The sequence below is a fragment of the Ochotona curzoniae genome, unplaced genomic scaffold (assembly GCF_017591425.1).
Source record: "Ochotona curzoniae isolate NIBS_2020 unplaced genomic scaffold, NIBS_Ocur_1.0 contig_2688, whole genome shotgun sequence".
NCBI lineage: Eukaryota > Metazoa > Chordata > Mammalia > Lagomorpha > Ochotonidae > Ochotona > Ochotona curzoniae.
The window spans coordinates 21,039,153-21,058,261 of record NW_024465553.1 but is presented as its reverse complement, the minus strand read 5'-3'; the positions used below and the strand labels follow the sequence as shown (position 1 = coordinate 21,058,261).

The window sequence follows — 19,109 nt, the reverse complement described above, 5'->3', positions numbered from 1 at the left end:
AGGGAGGCAGCATATGACGGTTTAAGTGCCTGGCCTCTGTCACCCATGTCAAAGACCCAGAGGGGGTCTCTGGCTCGTGTGCTGGCATGGCCTGCTACAGGATGGAAGACATCTCTCACACTCTCTGGCTCTCCCCCTACTCCTTCTTTAACTGCCTTTCAAGTAGATGAAAATAAATTAATGAACATTTTAAAAGGCTCTGAAAGGAGGGCTTTAAGTCATCTTTTTTTGGGCAACTTTCCAGAATTTTGCAACATGCTAAAATTCTTGAATTTTAAGAGGTCTTGTATATGCCTAGTTATGAGGTTCTACAGACGTGGTTCTAGTTTCCTGTAACTTGGAATTACAGTAATTTCTCTAAAAGGACATAACGATATCTCACCTTGATAATCTTCTCTACGCCGGAAGAGCAGATCATGTAGGTGTGGGGATTGAAGCGAACCTGGTTGACAATAGAACGATGTCCCTTCAGCACCATGAAGGCTCCGTTGACCACCCTACCAATGCCACCTGAGAAGACAGAAGGAAGCAAAAAACAAAGGGTAAAGTGAATGAAAGTCACAGGTTCCAGCTACACCACATAAACAGCTCTGCCTGGGAGTCAACTATACCAGCAGAACAGGGCATCTTACAGATAAAGTTGCCAAGGAAAGAGACTAGAACACCTGTCAGCCCGGTGCTCATCCCCAGAGCCTCTAGGAGCCCCGAGGCACTGCCGACACCCACCTACTGCAAACCTACTGTCAACAAAACCATAGCTACTTAGAACATTTAATTGTTGGTCTCCAAGTTAGAATTAAAGTTCCCTTTTGGCAAAGGCCTCTCATGAACAAAATAAGACAGAACTGCTTGGAAATGGTCAGGTGGCTGAACAGGGACATGCAGAGTTAGAAGCATATCATGACCAACATGCATATACCAAAAAACCCAAAAAACACTTTTTGTTCCACATGCCTTCAAAAAACAAAAAGTTTAAGATTTATTTTTACTGTAAAAGCAGATTTACAGAGAGAAACATCTTCTGTATTCTGGTTAGGAAAAACAGCCACAGTGACTGGAGCTGAGCTGATCCAAAGCCAAGAGCCAGGAGCTTCTTCCAGGTCTCCCACGCGGGTGCAGGGTCCCAAGGCTTTGGGCCATTCTCTACTGCTTTCCCAGGTCACAAGCAGGGGAGCTGGATGGGAAGCAGGGCAGCTGGGACACAAACCAGTGCCTATATAGGATTCTGTCGTGTGCAAGGTGAGGATTTAGCCACTGAACCATTGTGCCGTGTCCTGCCCTAAAATTCTCTGATGAAGAGAACAGAAAAAAAATTTTAAAAATCCATCCCTTGCCACCCATGGCAGAGAAAACTAAAGGCAAAGGTACGGATCACTTTCATTATAAGCAGGGCCCAAGTATTAAGAATCTGAGTGATAACAGTAGCAGAACCTGCAACTCAGAACAAAACAGACAAAGATGTCATTCATTTAGGAATCCGGGATGCACTCAAAGGTTCAGCTCCTCTGGGAACGGTCTCACACTCCTACAGAGCACACGTAGGCAAGTTCTGAACAAGGTCACTTCATCCACAGCCCAGTCCACATCGCTCAACCAGTTTCCTGGGTCGCTGGCTGCAATCTGATACAAATAAGTGTTCATTTACTTAATCAGAGAACACCTTTTTGGTCCCTACCAAGAGGACAGCACCACTAGGGAACAAAGCATCACTAGGCACAATTCTTCCTTCATCTTCTTCAAGCATTTTTCAGTGTATCTGTGAGGGAAAAGGACTGGAACATCCCTTTCTCCCAAAACTTTCAAGTTCTAGAACTGTCTTCTGCTTCTGGCCCTCAGGGCACAGCACTTTCTTTGTTGTCATTTGCAGAAGAGTACACAAAAAAGCAGATGAAAAAAATGGAATTAAAAGACAAGTTCAATTGGAATCTTAAATTCTTGAAACCCATATAATTTTCTTATCATCAGACTTTCTGTGAACTTTCTGAAGACGATGCATCTTTTTTATTACAGTAGAAGGTTTCAGACTAGACCCTCAGCAATCTGCTCCTTGGTGGTACCAACTTAGCCTGATCGATCTGGTGGGACAGAATGTCTCTTGGTTTTTGAATTGCCTTAAACATACGAATTGCCCAGGATGGACAGCAAATTTGAAGCCATTTATATTTAGTCCAACATCACTGATTTTGTTAATAAAGGACACAGAGTGATTAGTGTACAGGATCCGCAGGACTTTAACAAAGGACAGGGTGGCACTGGGGTCCTACAGGTGCTGTGGGCACCTGGATCTGGTGTACTGTGCTCCTAGAGTGCAGCAGGCTGAGGGAAGGTGACCTGGGCCCAGTCAAAATAAAAACATCAACTTGAGAGAATTAAGAGTGATCCATGGGACCCTAAGAAACCCAAACCAGTTGGCTGATGCAGAGATCTCAACCATACTCAAGGGGTTTCTTTGAGTTAACTTCTTTTCCAATGCCTAATATGCTTCACATATATTGGGATTGGCATAGGAATGAAGTCCAACACGCTACACAAGTGATAGGGGACTAATATTCAGGATTTACAAAGAGCTTCAGAAACCCAGGGACAGGGGGAAAAAAAAACTGTTATCAAAAGAACAGATTCAAATGGCTGACAGACATATGAAAAGATGCTCAGGCTTCCTAGCCATAACAGAGATACAAATGAAAACCACGGCGAGGTACCACCTAACTCCAGTGAGACTGGCCTACCTTCAGAACTCAACTAACAACTACCTGTTGGCATGGATGTGGGGAGAAAGGCACCCTCCTTCACTGTTGGTGGGAGTGTAGGCTAGTACAACCACTATGGAAATGAGTATGGAGAGTGCTTGGAGAATTGCAAATAAATCTGCCATATGACCCAGTTATCCTATGAATATAACCAATAGAAATGAAATCTGCATATGAGAAGGGGATAATCTATAATAGCAAAGACATGGAAACAATCCAGATGTGCATCCAAGGAAGAGTGGTTAAAGAAACTGTGGTACATCTACTCCATGGAATATTACTCAGCTATTAAGAATGAAATTATACTATTTGCAACTAGGTGGTCCCAACTAAAGACCACTATGCTAACTGAAATGAGTCAATCACAAAAGAACAAATGCCACATGTTCTCTCTTATATAAGGAAGCCAGCATGGAAAGTGTAACTTCAATAATCCAATCCATACTGTTGTTTTTTCGGGGGGGGGGGGCGCTGCATCCTATGTGTTTTCATGTTTTTTTAAATTTCAGTTTTATTTATTCCAAATACTTTTTCTCTTGTCAAATTCATTGCTGGCTCATGGATTACATGGTGGCATCATTTTTCCCAAGAGACTTTTGTGTTTCCTTTTTGTCATCCATTTATTGGTTACTCAGTGGTGCTTTTTTTTCATGGTGCTGTAATTTGCTGTTGTTGTGGCTATTGTTCTAACTCATACCAGTTGTTGACTCTGTTTCATAGCTTCCCCTTTTTGGGGTCTACATATCCAGATGTGAGGGTATAATGCAACGCGCATTCTGCTTCCAGACGAAGGATGGATTCCCAATGAAACTGTTGTATGTGTAGACAATGGGATGCTGGGCTGACATTGTCTGTACCAGCAATGTCGGGGTACACTTAAAGAGACTGATGGAATTATAATTCCTTACGAAGGACTATACCATTGTAGTAAAATGGAGAAAATCTGTTGAGGGGAATCCCAGTCTATATGGAAAAAGAAAAAATAATAAATTAATTAAAAAAAAAAATGAATGGAGTCCAAAGCCTATAACTGGTTTCTAAACATTTGGGGGAAAAAAAATGTTACTTACAGAAAGGAAACAAATTTCATATCCATAGTTTTAAGAAATAACGATACTTGCTATTCTCCCTCCCCTCTCAACCCTCTTCCTTCTAAATCTTTCCAACAGCTACTAAACAAGCTGGTTTTCCTTTGAATTCCTCAATCTAAGGGGCCATGGATGGGAGTAATCCCTTTCAATGGTTTGTTGAGTACAAGCTCCACAGAAGTTGATTTGTTTTACACTTGAATACCTGGAACCTGGTGGGATAGGGTAGTGGTGGCAATGCCTAAAGCAGGCAGGTATACATACAGTAAGTGTATTCTGAATGAACAGTGTTTCAGGAGAGTGAAATTTTAGAATAAGTAACATCAGTGGAGAACAGATAGAAGGTTTCGCATCTTAAAGAACCAGCTACCACAGCACTAACATTTATCAATCAAACCAACATTTCTGTCAAATGCTATTTGGACAACAGTTACAGTGACTTTCAGATCTAAAAAACAGCTGAAGGATAGCAATATCTAAAAATTTAGAGCATGAAAAACTGTTTCTAGTATTCTTTCATGCACCATGATCTTAGCTGATTTAATAGGATTTCTCTTATTGCCAGCAATCCTTTATATAAGGTCACCTTGCCCCCCCATTCCCGCCAAAAAATTCCTGGTACCTAGTTAAAAAAAAAAAAAAAAAAAGAGGGGGAGATAAAGAGAGAGAAAGAAAGGCAATCAGCTAAGAGACTGGTGCTGCAGACAAGCACAGAAAGGTGACCGTAGCCCTTTGAGGGCTCTGCATACAGAACCCTAGCAGTGCATAGGCTTCAGGGAGCTTCTCCAGTTTCATTCCTGCTTTCGGGGTTCAAATGATTGAATACAGCTGCCAACAGAGTTGAACTATAATCATTTTCTGAGAAAACAGTTTTATTAGTCATGAAGGTCTGTGTCAGGATGATTCTTCCTCCACTACACAGCCAGACTGCTAGTCAACAGCAGGACCAACCGGAAGGACATCAGGCAGGACATACTTTTCCCCAAGGGTTATCTAATTTACACAAACTCCCTCTAGGGTTATTGCCAGGGCTGTGGATGAGGACTCTGATGAGGTTCTGTCTCACTCCAAGTGTGCTGAACTGAATCACCAGCTGCTCATTAATGATGACACCAGTGGATAAAACAGAACACCCAAGACAAAGACGGCGGCTCATTCTTGAGTTGCCACTGCTTATACAGCCTGCACAACCCAACAGTAACTTCTTTGGGACATCTGCTCTGAAACATGAGCAAACTTCTTTGTATACCTCACCAGGAAGCTGAGGCACAAGTTCCTGTCTATCCAGAACGGATGCTGGACAGATAGAACAGATGATTTGTATAGCCTACTCTAAGACCTCAGAACAAAATGCTGGAACAGGTCACTCACAGAATTCCAGCATTGGTGACTCACCACCTCCCATGTCTCCAGGATCCCAGGAAACTCACCAAATGCTTTGCCTGGGACTCACATCAAGACCTTCCTGCAATGCCAAGGCAAATGTCTCCTCCAGAGAAGGCAAGGGGCCAAGCCCCTGGGTCCTAATTTTCCCTTTCCTTCGTCACCAAGGCTCCTCTTTTCAGGACACTAAGCTGGACTCTAATCCCCTAAACATCTCCGAGGTCAGAACAGGACGCCTATTTCTAGTTTCCTTCAGCCACTTCTTTCTTGCCAAATCCATTCACCTCCCAAAATGACTGAGCTTTTGACTCAAAAAGCAAAACACAGCCTGGTTAAGGTTTCTGGATGCCTTGGGCCAACAGTAACATCACTCACTCTAGCAAGTGGATCTGAGTAGCACTTGGGACTAAAACAGTTTTTTTCAAGTGGATTGCTCTGAAATGAATTCCAAATACAGAGTCAGAGTCTTGGGATTTTTCTCCCTTCTCTTAGTAAGCCATTAACCTATGGGTGGAACAAATACCTGTGTGAGAATAGGAAGAAAAAACTACTGGAATAACTAATTAAAAATTCTACAAAAGTTGCATTCCCTTCCCCTCCCGCCCTCACTTGCTCTGCTCTTCCTGCTCTCCCTTTACAAACGTACTGTAGGACATGTCTGTTGCTCTGTCTCTGTCCCTGCTAGCATGGAGGCTCTGTAACGGCAGGGCTGGCATCTGCTAGGTGGACGCAGTGGTGATGGTTCAACTTACTGTATTCCTGTCATCCACATGGGAGACCTGGACTGAATTCACAGTTCCGGCCTGGTTTAGCCCTTGGCTGTTAGGGACATTTGGAGAGAGAGTCAGCAGATAAGAGCACACATGTTCCCTTTATCTTTCACACTGTATCTCAAATAATTTTTTTAATTGTTTTGAAAATCATATATAGTGTGATCTTCAATGTTCAAAAAGTTCAGAGAGCCTGGCACAGTAGCCTAGCGGCTAAAGTCCTCACCTTGAACATGCCAAGATCCCATATGGGTGCCGGTTCGTATCCTGGTACCCCTACTTCCCATCCAGCCTCCCTGCTTGTGGCCTGGGAAAGTCGCGGTCAGCCCAAAGCCTTGGGACCCTGCACCCGGGTGAGAGACCTGGAAGAAGCTCCTGGCTCCTGGCTTTGGATTGGCTCAGTTACAGCTGCTTGCAGAGTGAATCAACACAGGGAAGATCTTTTTCTTTCCTCCTCTTAAAAAAAAATTAAAGTTCACAGAAAATGTATGTTATGAAAAAATAATAATTTATAATTTTTTTCTATCAAACTTACTCTTAATTTCCATTTTTCCTCTTTAATACATAGTAGTAACAAAGTCTCTCATTTGCTTGCACCGCTTTCAGAAAGTTTCCCAGACTATTAAATCCCACAATATAAGGCAGGGCAGAAGCATTCTGCAGAAGTGATGTCTGGACAGTTACTTTTACACCATTTGCCTACAAATGAGCTATGCTCAAGGCAGCACTGGCCTTGAACCCAGGTACGATTCTAAGCCCCATATTCCTCCAAAATCCCACAGGCCTTTGTGAAGCTGCTCAGCTGTTTATTCATCTTCAGCATCACAATATTAAAACAGATGGCCTTTCGGTGGGGTAAAATGTTCCACTGGGTTGCCTTTTTCCCTCCTCTGACACAGCAGAATTCACAGTCCATTCCTTCCTCTGATTTTAAAGGGAGTTGTGTTTTTTTTTTTCCAAACGGATTTTTGAGAAGCAAGTTGTTGTTTGACATTAACTTAAAAAAAAAAAAAAAAAAAGAACCTGATCTTGTCAGGCAGCACAGGCCTTACATCTCAAAACAATATCCTCAGTCCATTAGGAAGCCTGCGAATGGTACAGTGGGTTCATTAAGTCAGTATCCAGCTTATACAGTAAATAACATTCATCTCTGGAGTTTGGAGAGCATTGAGAGACACTGACGAGTCTTTCTGAGCAGGAGAACAGAACAACATGCCCTTGCCTTTGGCCTACATAGCTTGGCTCTCCATCCGGTTCTCTCGGCATTTTGCACATGCTGAAAAGCACACAGCAGGCATGCAATAAATGCTGACTGCTTGCCATCTAAAGTCAAGCTCTGATTATGCCATTAAGATATAAAACAGCAGTTCACTTCCCCTGTGTGGCTTGCCTTGGTGTCTGACGTTCAACAAGCATGCACAGTGCTGGCTCTCTGTACCCTGTGTTATCATCTAAGCAGTCAGAGCTGGTACTTGTTTTTGTTTGGCTTGCAGAATCTGTTTTTTTTTTTTTTTAAACCTGTGACTAATTGCCAACATTTAAAAATGCAGATAAGCCATATACAAATGAGAGGTACTCAGCCTCCCTGAAGCCTGAGCTAACAGGGGGCTAGCAACAGCGTACTCAAAGCACACAGAACGAGCAGCGGGCCAGCACACTGGCCTGAGCCCACAGAGCCACGAAAGGGCCCTCACCCAACGAGAGGCCTGCCAGCTACCCAGTGAAAATGACCTCAACAAGTTTCAGGCTGGTTGGAACAATAAAATAAAACACTTGCAAAATAAATTTTAAAAAGTAACAATACTTTTTTTTTTTTTAAAAAAAAAGCTTTTTAAAATTGGGGACACAGAACATAGCTCGTGAAGAGATTAAATAAAAAGATGCATAAACTTTCTCTGAAAAACTGTCCCAGAAAAAAAAATTTTAAAAACTGTCCTACAACTCAAACAATGATAAATTAAAATATGCACACAGATCTGCCGAACCTCACGGACGACGCCCTTGTCTTGCTTTCAGAGCACAGCCCAAGTGCCAGACCAATGCCTTCCAGTTAGGGGATGCCTCTTTTGTTAAACTGACTGATTTGGCAAACTGTGCTGAATAGTACAAAGTCGATCATAAAGACCAAAATTGAAAACTCAATAATATTATTAGCATATTATAGGGAGAAATACTTAAAATTCCATACCTGTATTACTTTGGTAAAGAGAAGCATTTAATTCTAAAATAGTTAGAGGAAAGAAATCTTATAAAAGTATCCATTGAAAAAAAAAAGCATAGTAGAAGTAGAGAAACCAAGAACAAGAGAAAGCAGAGACACTCCAGCAAGGCTGAATTCCTGCGGAGGCGAGGCTCACCAACAGTAATCACACAACGGCATTTGGGCTCAGCGTGCAAGGCCAGCAAGCTAGGCTGTGGCCAGGGACACCTGCATCCCCGCTCTATATCTGCAACTCTATGTCCGTCAAGCACATGAAAATGAACAGACATTTAAGGGGAAAAAAAAAAAAAGCACGGTGTTTTATGCAGAGCAAGATGATGATCAAAGGGACAGATTTGCTAGGATTGATGACATAATGCTGAAGATGATGCAGAAAAACAAACTCCTGGAAAATGCAATAGGAGGGATAATCATACGCGCTCTCCTTGTGTGCAAAGAAACCCGAGCACAAAGCAAAGGCTAGAGAGCCGTGTCAAACCACAGCCCCGTGTTAACGATGGGGCTCTGAGCCGCAGCTAAGTATAAGCTGACTGCGGGTTCTGCGGCCTCCAAAACAGTTTCCGTGACACTGGCTGCATTTCCTGCAACGCCATGGAACACAGTTTAGAATCAGGAAGCTAAAGATTTTTCACTGATCAGACTACATTGGTCAAATTTATTCAAGTATCCTTAAAGAGGAGGTCAAACACATTCAGGAGTCAGTACAGCAAAGGAACTGCATCGTTTCTTTGAAGAACTACTAAATAAACCTGAGGGAATTATCTCAAGAGAATATGCAGAAATGGCCATGTTAGCTTATGAGAAGGGGAAGCGACACGGGGGATGCATGTTTGCAGAACACATTAAGGGCACAGTGAGGAGCTAGACATTTGCAAGCCAAGGAGAGGCTCATACGAAACTAAACCTGCTGGCAATGGAATCTCGAACTTCTAGCTTCCAGAACTGTGGGAAAACACACTTCTTTGGTTTCAGCTGCTCAGCCTGTAGTATTTGATTATGTTAGCCCTAGCAAACTAGGTGGTGCATACCCTAAGTCAGAATCAAAACTAGCAAGAAGAGGAAAAAATCTTATCATATTATGCTAATTTATCTGATTTTTCTTTATACAAACATGAAAGAGGTCTGAGAGAAAGGTCTTTCTGGATGGTAAGGAGTTCATTATTTATTTATTTATATTGGAAAGTCAGATATAGAGCGAGGAAAGACAGAGAGGTAGATCTTCCACCCACTGGAACTCCCCAAGTGGCCCAAACAGCCGGAGCTGAGCCAATCCAAAGCCAGGAGCCAGGAGCCTCTTCCTCCAGGTTTCCCACAAGGGCGCAGGGTCCCAAGGCCTTGGGCCCTCCTTGACTGCTTTCCCAGGTCACAAGCAGGGAGATGGATGGGAAGCAGGCTGCTGGATTAGAACCGGCACTCATATGGGATCTTGGCATGCTCAAAGTGAAGCCTTTAGCAGCTAGGTAACAGCACTGGGCCCCACTTTCTATTTAAAGTCACATAGATTTAATTAAAAGCTTTCCAAGATAAGGTAAAAGATACAGTTAAAGCCAAAGATTATTTGTCAGCTAATTAATTTAGGATTTATATGGATGACAGAGTTAATCTGGAATGATCTCCAGGTAGAACACCACTTGTTTGCTCAGGTAGACTGCTGCTATCCCATTGGCTGTGCTTCAGAGGTAAGCAGTTTTGCTTATGCCTTTAAACTCTAGGACAGGAAAAGCCCTTTCCTGATTTGTAGGTATCAGACCACAGCAACTGAATAGTTAAGCTGAAAATAGAGCTCAACAGGTTTTGAAAGGCAGATGTTTCAACAGGCAAAGCTGAAAGCTTCCCTAAACTCTGAACACTAGGCATATTTTGTGTAATGCACTTGGCATAGTACTCTATTATTTTCCTGATGGCCATCTTGACGCTAGCAGCCATGTACCACCTGGAGCAGATGGCTGCGTTGAGCTGACTGTAACAGAAAGAGCAGACATTTTTGTGCCCAGTAGGTAATGCTCACTGGGCCCATGAAGATGTTATTCTCAAGAATAAACAAGAATGCTCCATGCTTTTGGAAGTCAGAATGGCTTAGGTCCAAATTTATGGGAAGTACAAGCTGTTCTCAAAATGTACCTAGACCAAATGCAGAGATCCATCTAACTTTTTGACATATGTCCATTAACAAAGAAAGCCTCCTTTTGGTTACCATCCCAGGGAAGCCAAACCAACAGAAGAGGCCCTAACAATGGTTTGTACAGTGATAGGCAGGAATGTGGGGATGGATAATAAAGGCACATTAAAAGCAAGATAAATATTTCAGATATAAACAGAAACAGAGGGGTAATAACACAACGAAGACGCATGAGGCCTAAGAGAAGTTTTAGGATGAAAACAAGTTAGGCATCGTTTATAAGGGAATGTTTGACAGCCCATCCACTGTGTTTGCTCCCCCAATGCCCAGAGCAGCCTAGGCGTGGGGGGAGGCCCAGTTCAGGAGCTGGGTTCAACATGGGTCTTAGATTAAGTGGCAGGAACACAATGAATTCAGCCATCACCCACTGCGTCCCAGGTGACATGTTTGCAGGAAGCTGTAAATGACTGCAGAGCCCGGGACTCGAACCCAGCCAATCCGACACGGGCTGTGCGCATCTACGGCAAGGTCTTCCCCAAACACCTGCCCCTAATTTTGATTTTAAAGCTTCCTTTTCTGACAATTGGCTTACGTTAAAAGAAAAATTTCTTCTTTCTACAGATGTGACTTCAGGGCCTAGCACACCAAAAGTCAGTAGAGGCACAACATGGGTTCCCGCTGGGACTCTCACCTGCTTCGGGATCCGCGGGAATTCTCCACATATACAGGTTGAAGTCATCCGAGCCTGAGAGGATATACTGTTGGGCAACAAACATATCTCAATGTAATTTATGATTATAATTTAAACTGGGTATATAATTATCCAATTACAACATACACTTACACATAACACAAACCCTCACAGATTTATATCTTATAGGAATCCATGCAGAAATGTAACTAGATAAATACTATAGATGGGTATGTATGTATAAGGCATAGCACATAACAAACATCCTCTAAAAATAATCAAAAATAAAAACAACCAAATTCAAAAATGGGTAAAGGACTTGAACAGATGCTTCTCCAAAGAAGACATAAAATAATAAAGTAATATAGGAAATGATATTCAACATCATTAATAATTAGAGAAATGCAAATTTAAATCACAATGAAATACCAGCTCATACCCATCAGGATGGCTACTGCCCAAGAAAACTAAGTACTGGTGAGGACGTGGAGAAAATGTGACTGTACACAGCTGGCAGGACTGTACAACGGTACAGCCACAATGGAAAACAGTGAACATGGCACTGCCCTCTGCCCGGCAACTCTAGCCCCAGGTACACACTCAAGAATTGAAAGCAGAAACTCAGCATATGCTCATGTTCATTGTGGCATAATTAATAAGAGCCATAAACACAAGTGTTCACCAACAAGTGAACAATGTGGCAATAAACACATTGGAACATTATTCGATCTTTTAAAAAAATATTCATTTTTTATTGAAAGGCAGTTTTACAGACAGAAGGAGAGACAGAAAGATCTTCTATCCGCTAGTCCACTCTCCAAGTAGTTGTAATGGCTGGAGCTGAGCTGATCTGAAGCCAGGAGACAGGGGCTTCTTCTAGGTGTCTGCACGCAGGTACAGAGTCCCAAAGTCTTGGGCCGTCCTCTACAGTTTTCCCAGGCCTCAAGCAGGGAGTTAGATGGAAAGTGGAACAGCTGGGACACAAACCAGCGCTTATATGGGATCCTGGAGCATTCGACGCGAGGACTTTAGCCACTAGGCTATCACACTGGGCCCACGTTATTCAGTTTGTTTTTTTTAAAGATTTACTTATTTTTATTACAAAGTCAGATATACAGAGAGGAGGAGAGACAAAGAGGAAGATCTTCCGTTCGATGATTCACTCCCCAAGTGAGCTGCAACAGCCGGTGCTGTGCCAATCCGAAGCCGGGAACCAGAAACCTCTTCCGGGTCCAGGTGCAGGGTCCCATGGGCTGTCCTCAACTGCTTTCCAGGCCACAGGCAGGGAGCTGAATGGGAAGTGGAGCTGCTGGGATTAGAACCGGTGCTCATATGGGATCCCAGCGCGTTCAAGGTGAGGACTTTGGCCGCTAGGCCACACTGTCAGGCCCATGTTATTCAGTTTTTAAAGAAAAGAGATTCTGCCATGTTACAGTATGGATGAATCTTAAGGACATTAAGTATTTAACAGCAGTGGAACTAACTCATAGTAGCACAAAGCAGAACAGCAGTTGTGAGAGCAGAATGAAGTTATTATTCAAAGAGTTCAGAGTTTCAATATGGGGTGGCCTCCATAGCTGGAGTTGAGGTGATGTGGAGCCAGGAGCCAGGAGCTTGCTTCGGGTCTTCTCTGTGGGTGCAGGGTCCCAAGGCTCTGGGCTATCTGTTTCTCCAGGCCACAAACAGTGATCTGGATGGGAAGTGAAGCAGCTGGGACACAAACCAGTGTCCATATAGGATCCTGGTGCATGCAAGAGGATTTAGCACTGAGCCATTGCACCAGGCTCCCAATTTGGACTTTAAAACACTGTGTAATTGCAATAAGCGAACATTCTAAAAGCTCATTTATTTCCAAAGATTAACAAAAGTTTTAAACTGCAGTCACAAATACTCCTTATCTTTTTGTTCCATCTGCTTATTCCTTACTAAGCCTGTTGATGTTTTGTTTTTTTTTAAAGATTTATTTATTAAAAAAAAAAGGTTTATTTATTTTATTTTAAAGACAGAGTGACAGAGAAAGGGAGAGAGGAGATATTTGATCTGCTGGTTCACTCCCCAAACAGCTTCCGTGACCAGAGCTGGTTCACAGGGACCCAGGAGTTTCCCTCTGGTTGGCCGTGTGAGCAGGAGCCTGAGCACGCTGCTCACCACCTGTCGCTTCCCCAGCGCATTAGCAGGAAACTCCAGCATAAGCAGAGCAGCTGCTGGCTTAGCCTCTTATACCACAGTGTTGGTCCATAGCTTATGATTTTAGAAAAAGCAATGAACTTGAAAATGACATTGTGAACAATTCTAAAACAGTGCTAAGTCCAGCATACCTACCTCATTGAATGTTCGTTTTTTTTAAAGTATAGTATAAAATACAAGCATGTAGGTATAAACTGCGACTCCATGAAACAGAAATCACTAGATTCGTTAACAGGAGTGTCAAGAAAGATTTGAGAATTGAACCAACCATAGAGAAAAGATGTGGTTTAAAAAGGTGAAGAGATGGGAAGCAACACAAATAAAGCAGTGGCATTCATGGAAATGACTACTGGCAACAGTACCAGGAAGTCGGTACAGCTTCCTTCATGCCCCTTAGCCCTTACTGCTTTGGGGATGCTCTGCCAACTCTCCAGCTGCCAGGAACCACATCTGTTGGCCTGAGGGCTTTCTCCAAAGCTTGTGCATCGGCAGGCTGTTCTGGGAGTGAATCCACTACAGGCACTGTCCTCACGACACAGCTGTGTCAATGTCCCAGTTTCCTCGTCCCCATCCTCGCTGCTCTGATGAGGACTCCCTTACCCTTTCCTCACCCTCCGGAATCAAACTCCAGTTGCCCATGGGTGTGGCCAGGCTCCTCCAGCTCCCTCCTCCCCCCACTTTACTTCCCTCCTCTACTTTTGCACATCCAAATCAATTATTTGAATCTGAAACCTGACAGTAAATTAAGAAAAAGAGGAAGGGAAGCAGAACACAAAGGAACTATCCGCCTATGACTGACAACTTACTCAGTCCACACAGCTCATCGCTCCCTACCCTGTGTTTACAAGAGGCTGTACATTTCACAGAGCATGCCCCGCGCCCGCCCATCTGCACACGCTGCACAGAGTGCTCCGCGGGTGACCTTCTGAGGCATCTGCCCTCACTGGAAGGACCAGTGCTTTCCAGTTTGCTCAGCTGTTCCTCATGGCAAATCCCTGAAAACAGAAAAGGGAATGGGACTCCCAGACAGAATGCTGACTCAGAACCCTGCCTTACAAGGAAGAAAACTCAGCGCACAAGCTGGCTGCCAGCCACGTGACGGCTCATGGCTGCACAGGAAATGTGGCGTGGACAGCCGTCCACTCAGGCACAGGAACCAGCCTGACCTCTCCTCCTCTTAGAACTGCTCTTCCAGGCCCTGACAAGGCAGTGGTCTGGGGTGCATCAAAAGAGAGGGTCCTGACCCTCTGATGTCTGGAGACACATACAACCCACACACACGCCACACCCCCCAGAAACACAAAGCAGCTCAAAGAAATTCTTTTATGGCATTTCATGGTTGTCCGCTGGACTTCTTCCAATAGTCAAAATTGGCTGCCTGTGACACTGCGGACTACGAAAGACCAGACTAAAAATGAATTCATGCTTTATTCGTTAAACAAATATTTATGGAAGGTCTGCTAAGTGTTAGGCCCTGTTCCAGGGAAGGGAAGGCAGAGCTGCCCGGGACACTGCCCTTGTCCTCATGCAGGTTACATTTTATACAGTGGGAGAACTATATGCAAATGAGGTACTTTTATAAATTTAAATAAGGGGACCGATGTTGTGGTAGCAGTTAAAGCCACAGCCTGGGAAGCCATCAACCCACATGGCAGCTAATCCATTTCTGACTCAGTTCTATGTTAACACACCTGTGAGAGCAGCAGCAGACAGCCAACACCCGTGTGGGAGATTTGGAAGGCACACTGGCTCCTGGCATCAACCTGGCCCAGCCCCAGATGCGGTGGCCTTCAGGAAGTAAACCAGTGAATTAAAGACCTCTCTTTCTTTGAATGTCTTCCATTTAAAAAAAATTTTTTTAAAGGGTGACTCATACAATGTCCATGACCACTGAAGGAAAGCTTACCACTTTAGCACTCCATCATTATCTCAACTGCCCAAATTTCCTGTGTCTACTCATTAACTTTCATAAAAACAAGCCACTCACATACTACTTCCTGTTTTCTGACACAACTGCATTGTCAGTAACCCCCTCCAAGAACTTCTGCCCCCTTAACAGTCTAAAATTACTCAGGTTCTCCAGAAAGATCTTTTTTTTTCTTTAAATTTATCAAGTGTTTTGCTAGCTGATTACCCAGAGACAACTACATCTTTGAAAAATTCACTTATGGGCCCCAATTTGTGTCTCAGCTGCTCTGCTTCCCTTCCAGCTCCCTGCCTGAGGCCTAGCAAAGCGGTGGAGGGTCTCTCGAAGCTTTAGGAAGCTCCAGCCATGTGGGAGATCCAGAAGCTGCTCTTGGCTTCGGATCGGCCAAGCAATGATCGGCCACTTGGGGAGTAAACCAGCAGATGCAAAGACCTCTTTCTGACTTTCCAATAAAAATAAATAAATCTTTATTTAAAAAAAAAAAGATGAAGATTTGTTTGTTTTTATTAGAAAGGCAGAGTTAGAGAGGATAGTGAGAGATCTTCCATCCACTGGTTCACCCCCTAACAGGCTTGGGAACCAACAACCACTCATGGTGGGAGACCCAAATTGACGACCCAGCACATGACCTCAGCCTGGCCAGACCTGATGGTTGTGGGTATTCGGGGAAGTGAACAACAAGATAGAAGATCTCTCTGTTCCTCCTTCTCTCTTTCAAATAACATAAAACAAAATAGGAAAGGAAACGAAACGAAACGAAAGGAAGGAGGGAGCGAGGGAAGAATGTAGTGTGAGTGTGAGTGTGTGTGTGTGTGTGTGTGTGTGTGTGTGTGTGCGCGCGTGTGCCTAGATCTGTATTTCAGAAATGGAAGCTCATGACATGCCAGTGGTCTTAATCAGGACAGCATGGAGTTCTTTGAAATATCAAAGCTATACCTTCACTGGGCGCTCCCCGGGCCTGACGGGCATTTACTGCTACATCCCTGTACCTGTGCTGTGCTCACATGAGATCAGCACAGAGACTGAGTGTTGATGCAATGTCTGGAGCCAGGCCATGCTTGGAGCCGTTTTTGGATCACAGAGCACAAGTCAGCTCTTTTCTCCAGGGAATGGAATAGAGGATTTCACGATCACAATCTAGACGCGTCTCGCTATCTATCAACCTCAAAAGGAAGACCTGTAAAAGAGAACCTCACTGCTCAGGCGCTCCAGTGCTCAGCCTTTTCAAGGAGACTCAATTACACTTCCTGCCCCATCTCACTTTCAGCAAGAGGCACCAACTATGTAGGCCAGGCTCAGATGAGATTAGAGCAAGAGATCCTCAAATAATCGAGCTGTCCATCTCCAGGCACACATGCCTGCTAACTCAACAGACTTCTATGCTCTGCTCGACTCACGATCTAGGACAAGAGCCATTTAAGGGATTGTGAAAGAGAGGGAACAAAAGCCAAGGGCTGTCTTATACGTGTGTGCCAGGAAAGCTAGCAGCTGAAAGTGGCATTCTTTTTTCGCCCTGTTAAGAGCCCAGCTCACTGAATGCCCAGAGGGGACTGTAAAGGTTAGAAGACAGAATGCAGCCAGTTAGGATTCAACCAAACAGCAAGACTCCAAGAGCAATGCAGAAGCCAGGGGGAGAACCCTTAGGTTCAGGCAGCTTCCGAATGAAAGCTATGCTACTGTAATATTCCTCAGTGGAACAGCTTAAAGAAAAAAAATCTGTAGAGGAGGCTGTTTCTGTTGAGGGGCCAGCACGGTGGCATAATAAGCCAAGCCTCCCTCTATGGTGCAGGCATCCCTCACGGGCGCCAATTCAAGTCCCAACCGCTCGACTTCCCATCCAGCTCCTTGCTTAATGGACTGGGAAAGCAGTGGAGGGTGGTCCAAGTCCTTAGGCACTCTTAGCCATGTGGGAAACCTACAGGAGGCTCCTGAGTCGTGTTCCAGACCAGCCAAGCTCTGGTCATTGCGGCCATTTGGGGAGTGAACTAGTGAATGAAAAACTCTCTCTCTCTGCTTCTAACTCTGCCTTTGCAATAAAAATAGATACATTTTGGGGGAAAAAAGTAATTAAAAATGTTATTTACTGCATAGTAAATGCTCAGTAAATTATCTGCATGGAGGGGGAAGGGCATGCAATTAACAATTCAGTAAGAGGGCCCGGTGGCGTGGCCTAGCAGCTAAAGTCCTTGCCTTGAACATGCAGGGATCCCATACAGGCGCCAGTTCTAATCCCGGCTCCTCCACTTCCGATCCAGCTCCCTGCTTGTGACCTGGGAAAGCAGTCGAGGACAGCCCAAAGCCTTGGGACCCTGCACCTGTGTGGGAGACCTGGAAGAGGTTCCTGGTTCCAGGCTTTGGATCGGCACAGCACCGGCCGTTGCGCTCACTTGGGGAGTGAATCATCGGACAGAAGATCTTCCTCTCTGTCTCTCCTCCTCTCTGTATATCTGACTTTGTAATAAAAATAAATAAATCTTAAAAAAAAATTCAGTAAGAACCAGGAGGAAGAACCCATCAACACTCATCCATGACTCAGTGACTGATAGATCGCAGAACTCTAAATGAATGACACTCAGTGGTTTCAAACTACCGGCTGTCGGGCAAAGTAGGCATGGTGGACAGATTTTTTTTTCACCCACATAGTGAAGTATGGTTTGTTGTAACACTTAAAATTTAAAAATTTGGGCCACATGGCAATCAACCAGAAGATGTCCCTCTCGATGAGACCTGCTTTTTCCACGTCAGCCACAATTGCCCACTCCGTATTGTTACCGCTGCGCTCCCTGCCGCCGCCTGCCCTGCTCCTATCAGCTCCACGTTCTGACCATTTCCACAGTGAAAAGGAGTCTCCACCAACAGCCCAGACACGTGGGTTCTTGTCTTGGCTCATGTTGTATACGCTGTGACCTGCTTGCTTAACCTTTATGAGCTTCAGTTTTCTTGTCTATCAAAGGGAGAGTTTGTACAAAATGATCTTTGATTGCCGTTAATTAGAATTCAACTGCAATGTTTGCAATGAGCATGGGGAAGATACAAAGTAGACTTAGCGTGTTTCACACTTTATTCCTTGAATCAGCTTTCTTGAAATGTTCATTTCACTTGGAGATTAATGAATTACCTAGTGATCCTAGAACAATCTAAACAAAGTGCAGGCTTCCTGGCACTGTATCCGGGTCCGTTTGTGTGCACTGACTAACCTCCCTGAAATCAAATGCCAGAAGACTGCCTCAGCAGATAGGATCACTGACAGCTTTTCTCGTCCTGTTCATTCCTATTATGGAAATTCTCAGGTTCCTCTTTGGGATGGTTACCCAAGCTCTGACTGAGGACTTCCAGAGCACAGCGCCTCAAGCTGTGGGCATACTCAGGGTAACCATGAGCAAGGTCAGATGTAAAGATCAATATAAGGGAAGAGCAGGCTCTGAAATCTAAACATGCAAAACAGAGCGTGTCGAGACCAGAGCACAGAGCATGTCAGTGCTGCAGATCACACGGCACTGGGGCGGCTCTCGCCCTGCGTGAGCAGTCCAGAAAGCACCTTCGGGAGGCGCGTTCCCAGCTGCGACACCAACAGGGTTGGGCCTCTTGTATAACACTGCAAAAGCCATCAGCTCAAAAGATTACTTTCACTCTAAGTCCATTATTTAATTCATCTCCCTAAAATCCCCTGGAATTTGTGTAGGAAGATGATATGTATTTATCCTAACTCACAGCTAGAAAAGCCTTAAACCCAGACAGCTTAATGCTGCACACTGACCAAAGTACTGATGTTTCATTTCAACAAAAATTGTGCTTTTCCTGCATGCCAGGATTTGTATACAAGACAATAATGAGTTTAGCCACATATCTTAGTTCCTAGGGAGTGGAAAAACAGAAGCACAGAGGTCTCTGGTTTTCTATTCCCTAGGTTAGATGTCTATGATAACCTGCATGGGGACTACAAATAGATTTTCAGGCTTAACAACTGATCCAA

At 44.1% G+C, this 19,109-nt stretch overlaps 1 protein-coding gene across 3 annotated transcripts in view; it reads right to left on the bottom strand.

Moving 5' to 3' along the window:
• The window catches only part of DCAF5 (DDB1 and CUL4 associated factor 5), a 70,440-nt gene that overhangs the window by 11,112 nt on the left and 40,219 nt on the right, over positions 1 to 19,109 (bottom strand). For all 3 annotated transcript variants that reach the window (XM_040975397.1, XM_040975395.1, XM_040975396.1), the window contains exons 7-8: positions 11,023 to 11,089; positions 383 to 510 (exon numbers count right to left, since the gene is read on the bottom strand). In XM_040975397.1, the coding sequence (XP_040831331.1) occupies positions 383 to 510; positions 11,023 to 11,089 (195 nt within the window). The remainder of the gene's footprint in view (positions 1 to 382; positions 511 to 11,022; positions 11,090 to 19,109) is intronic.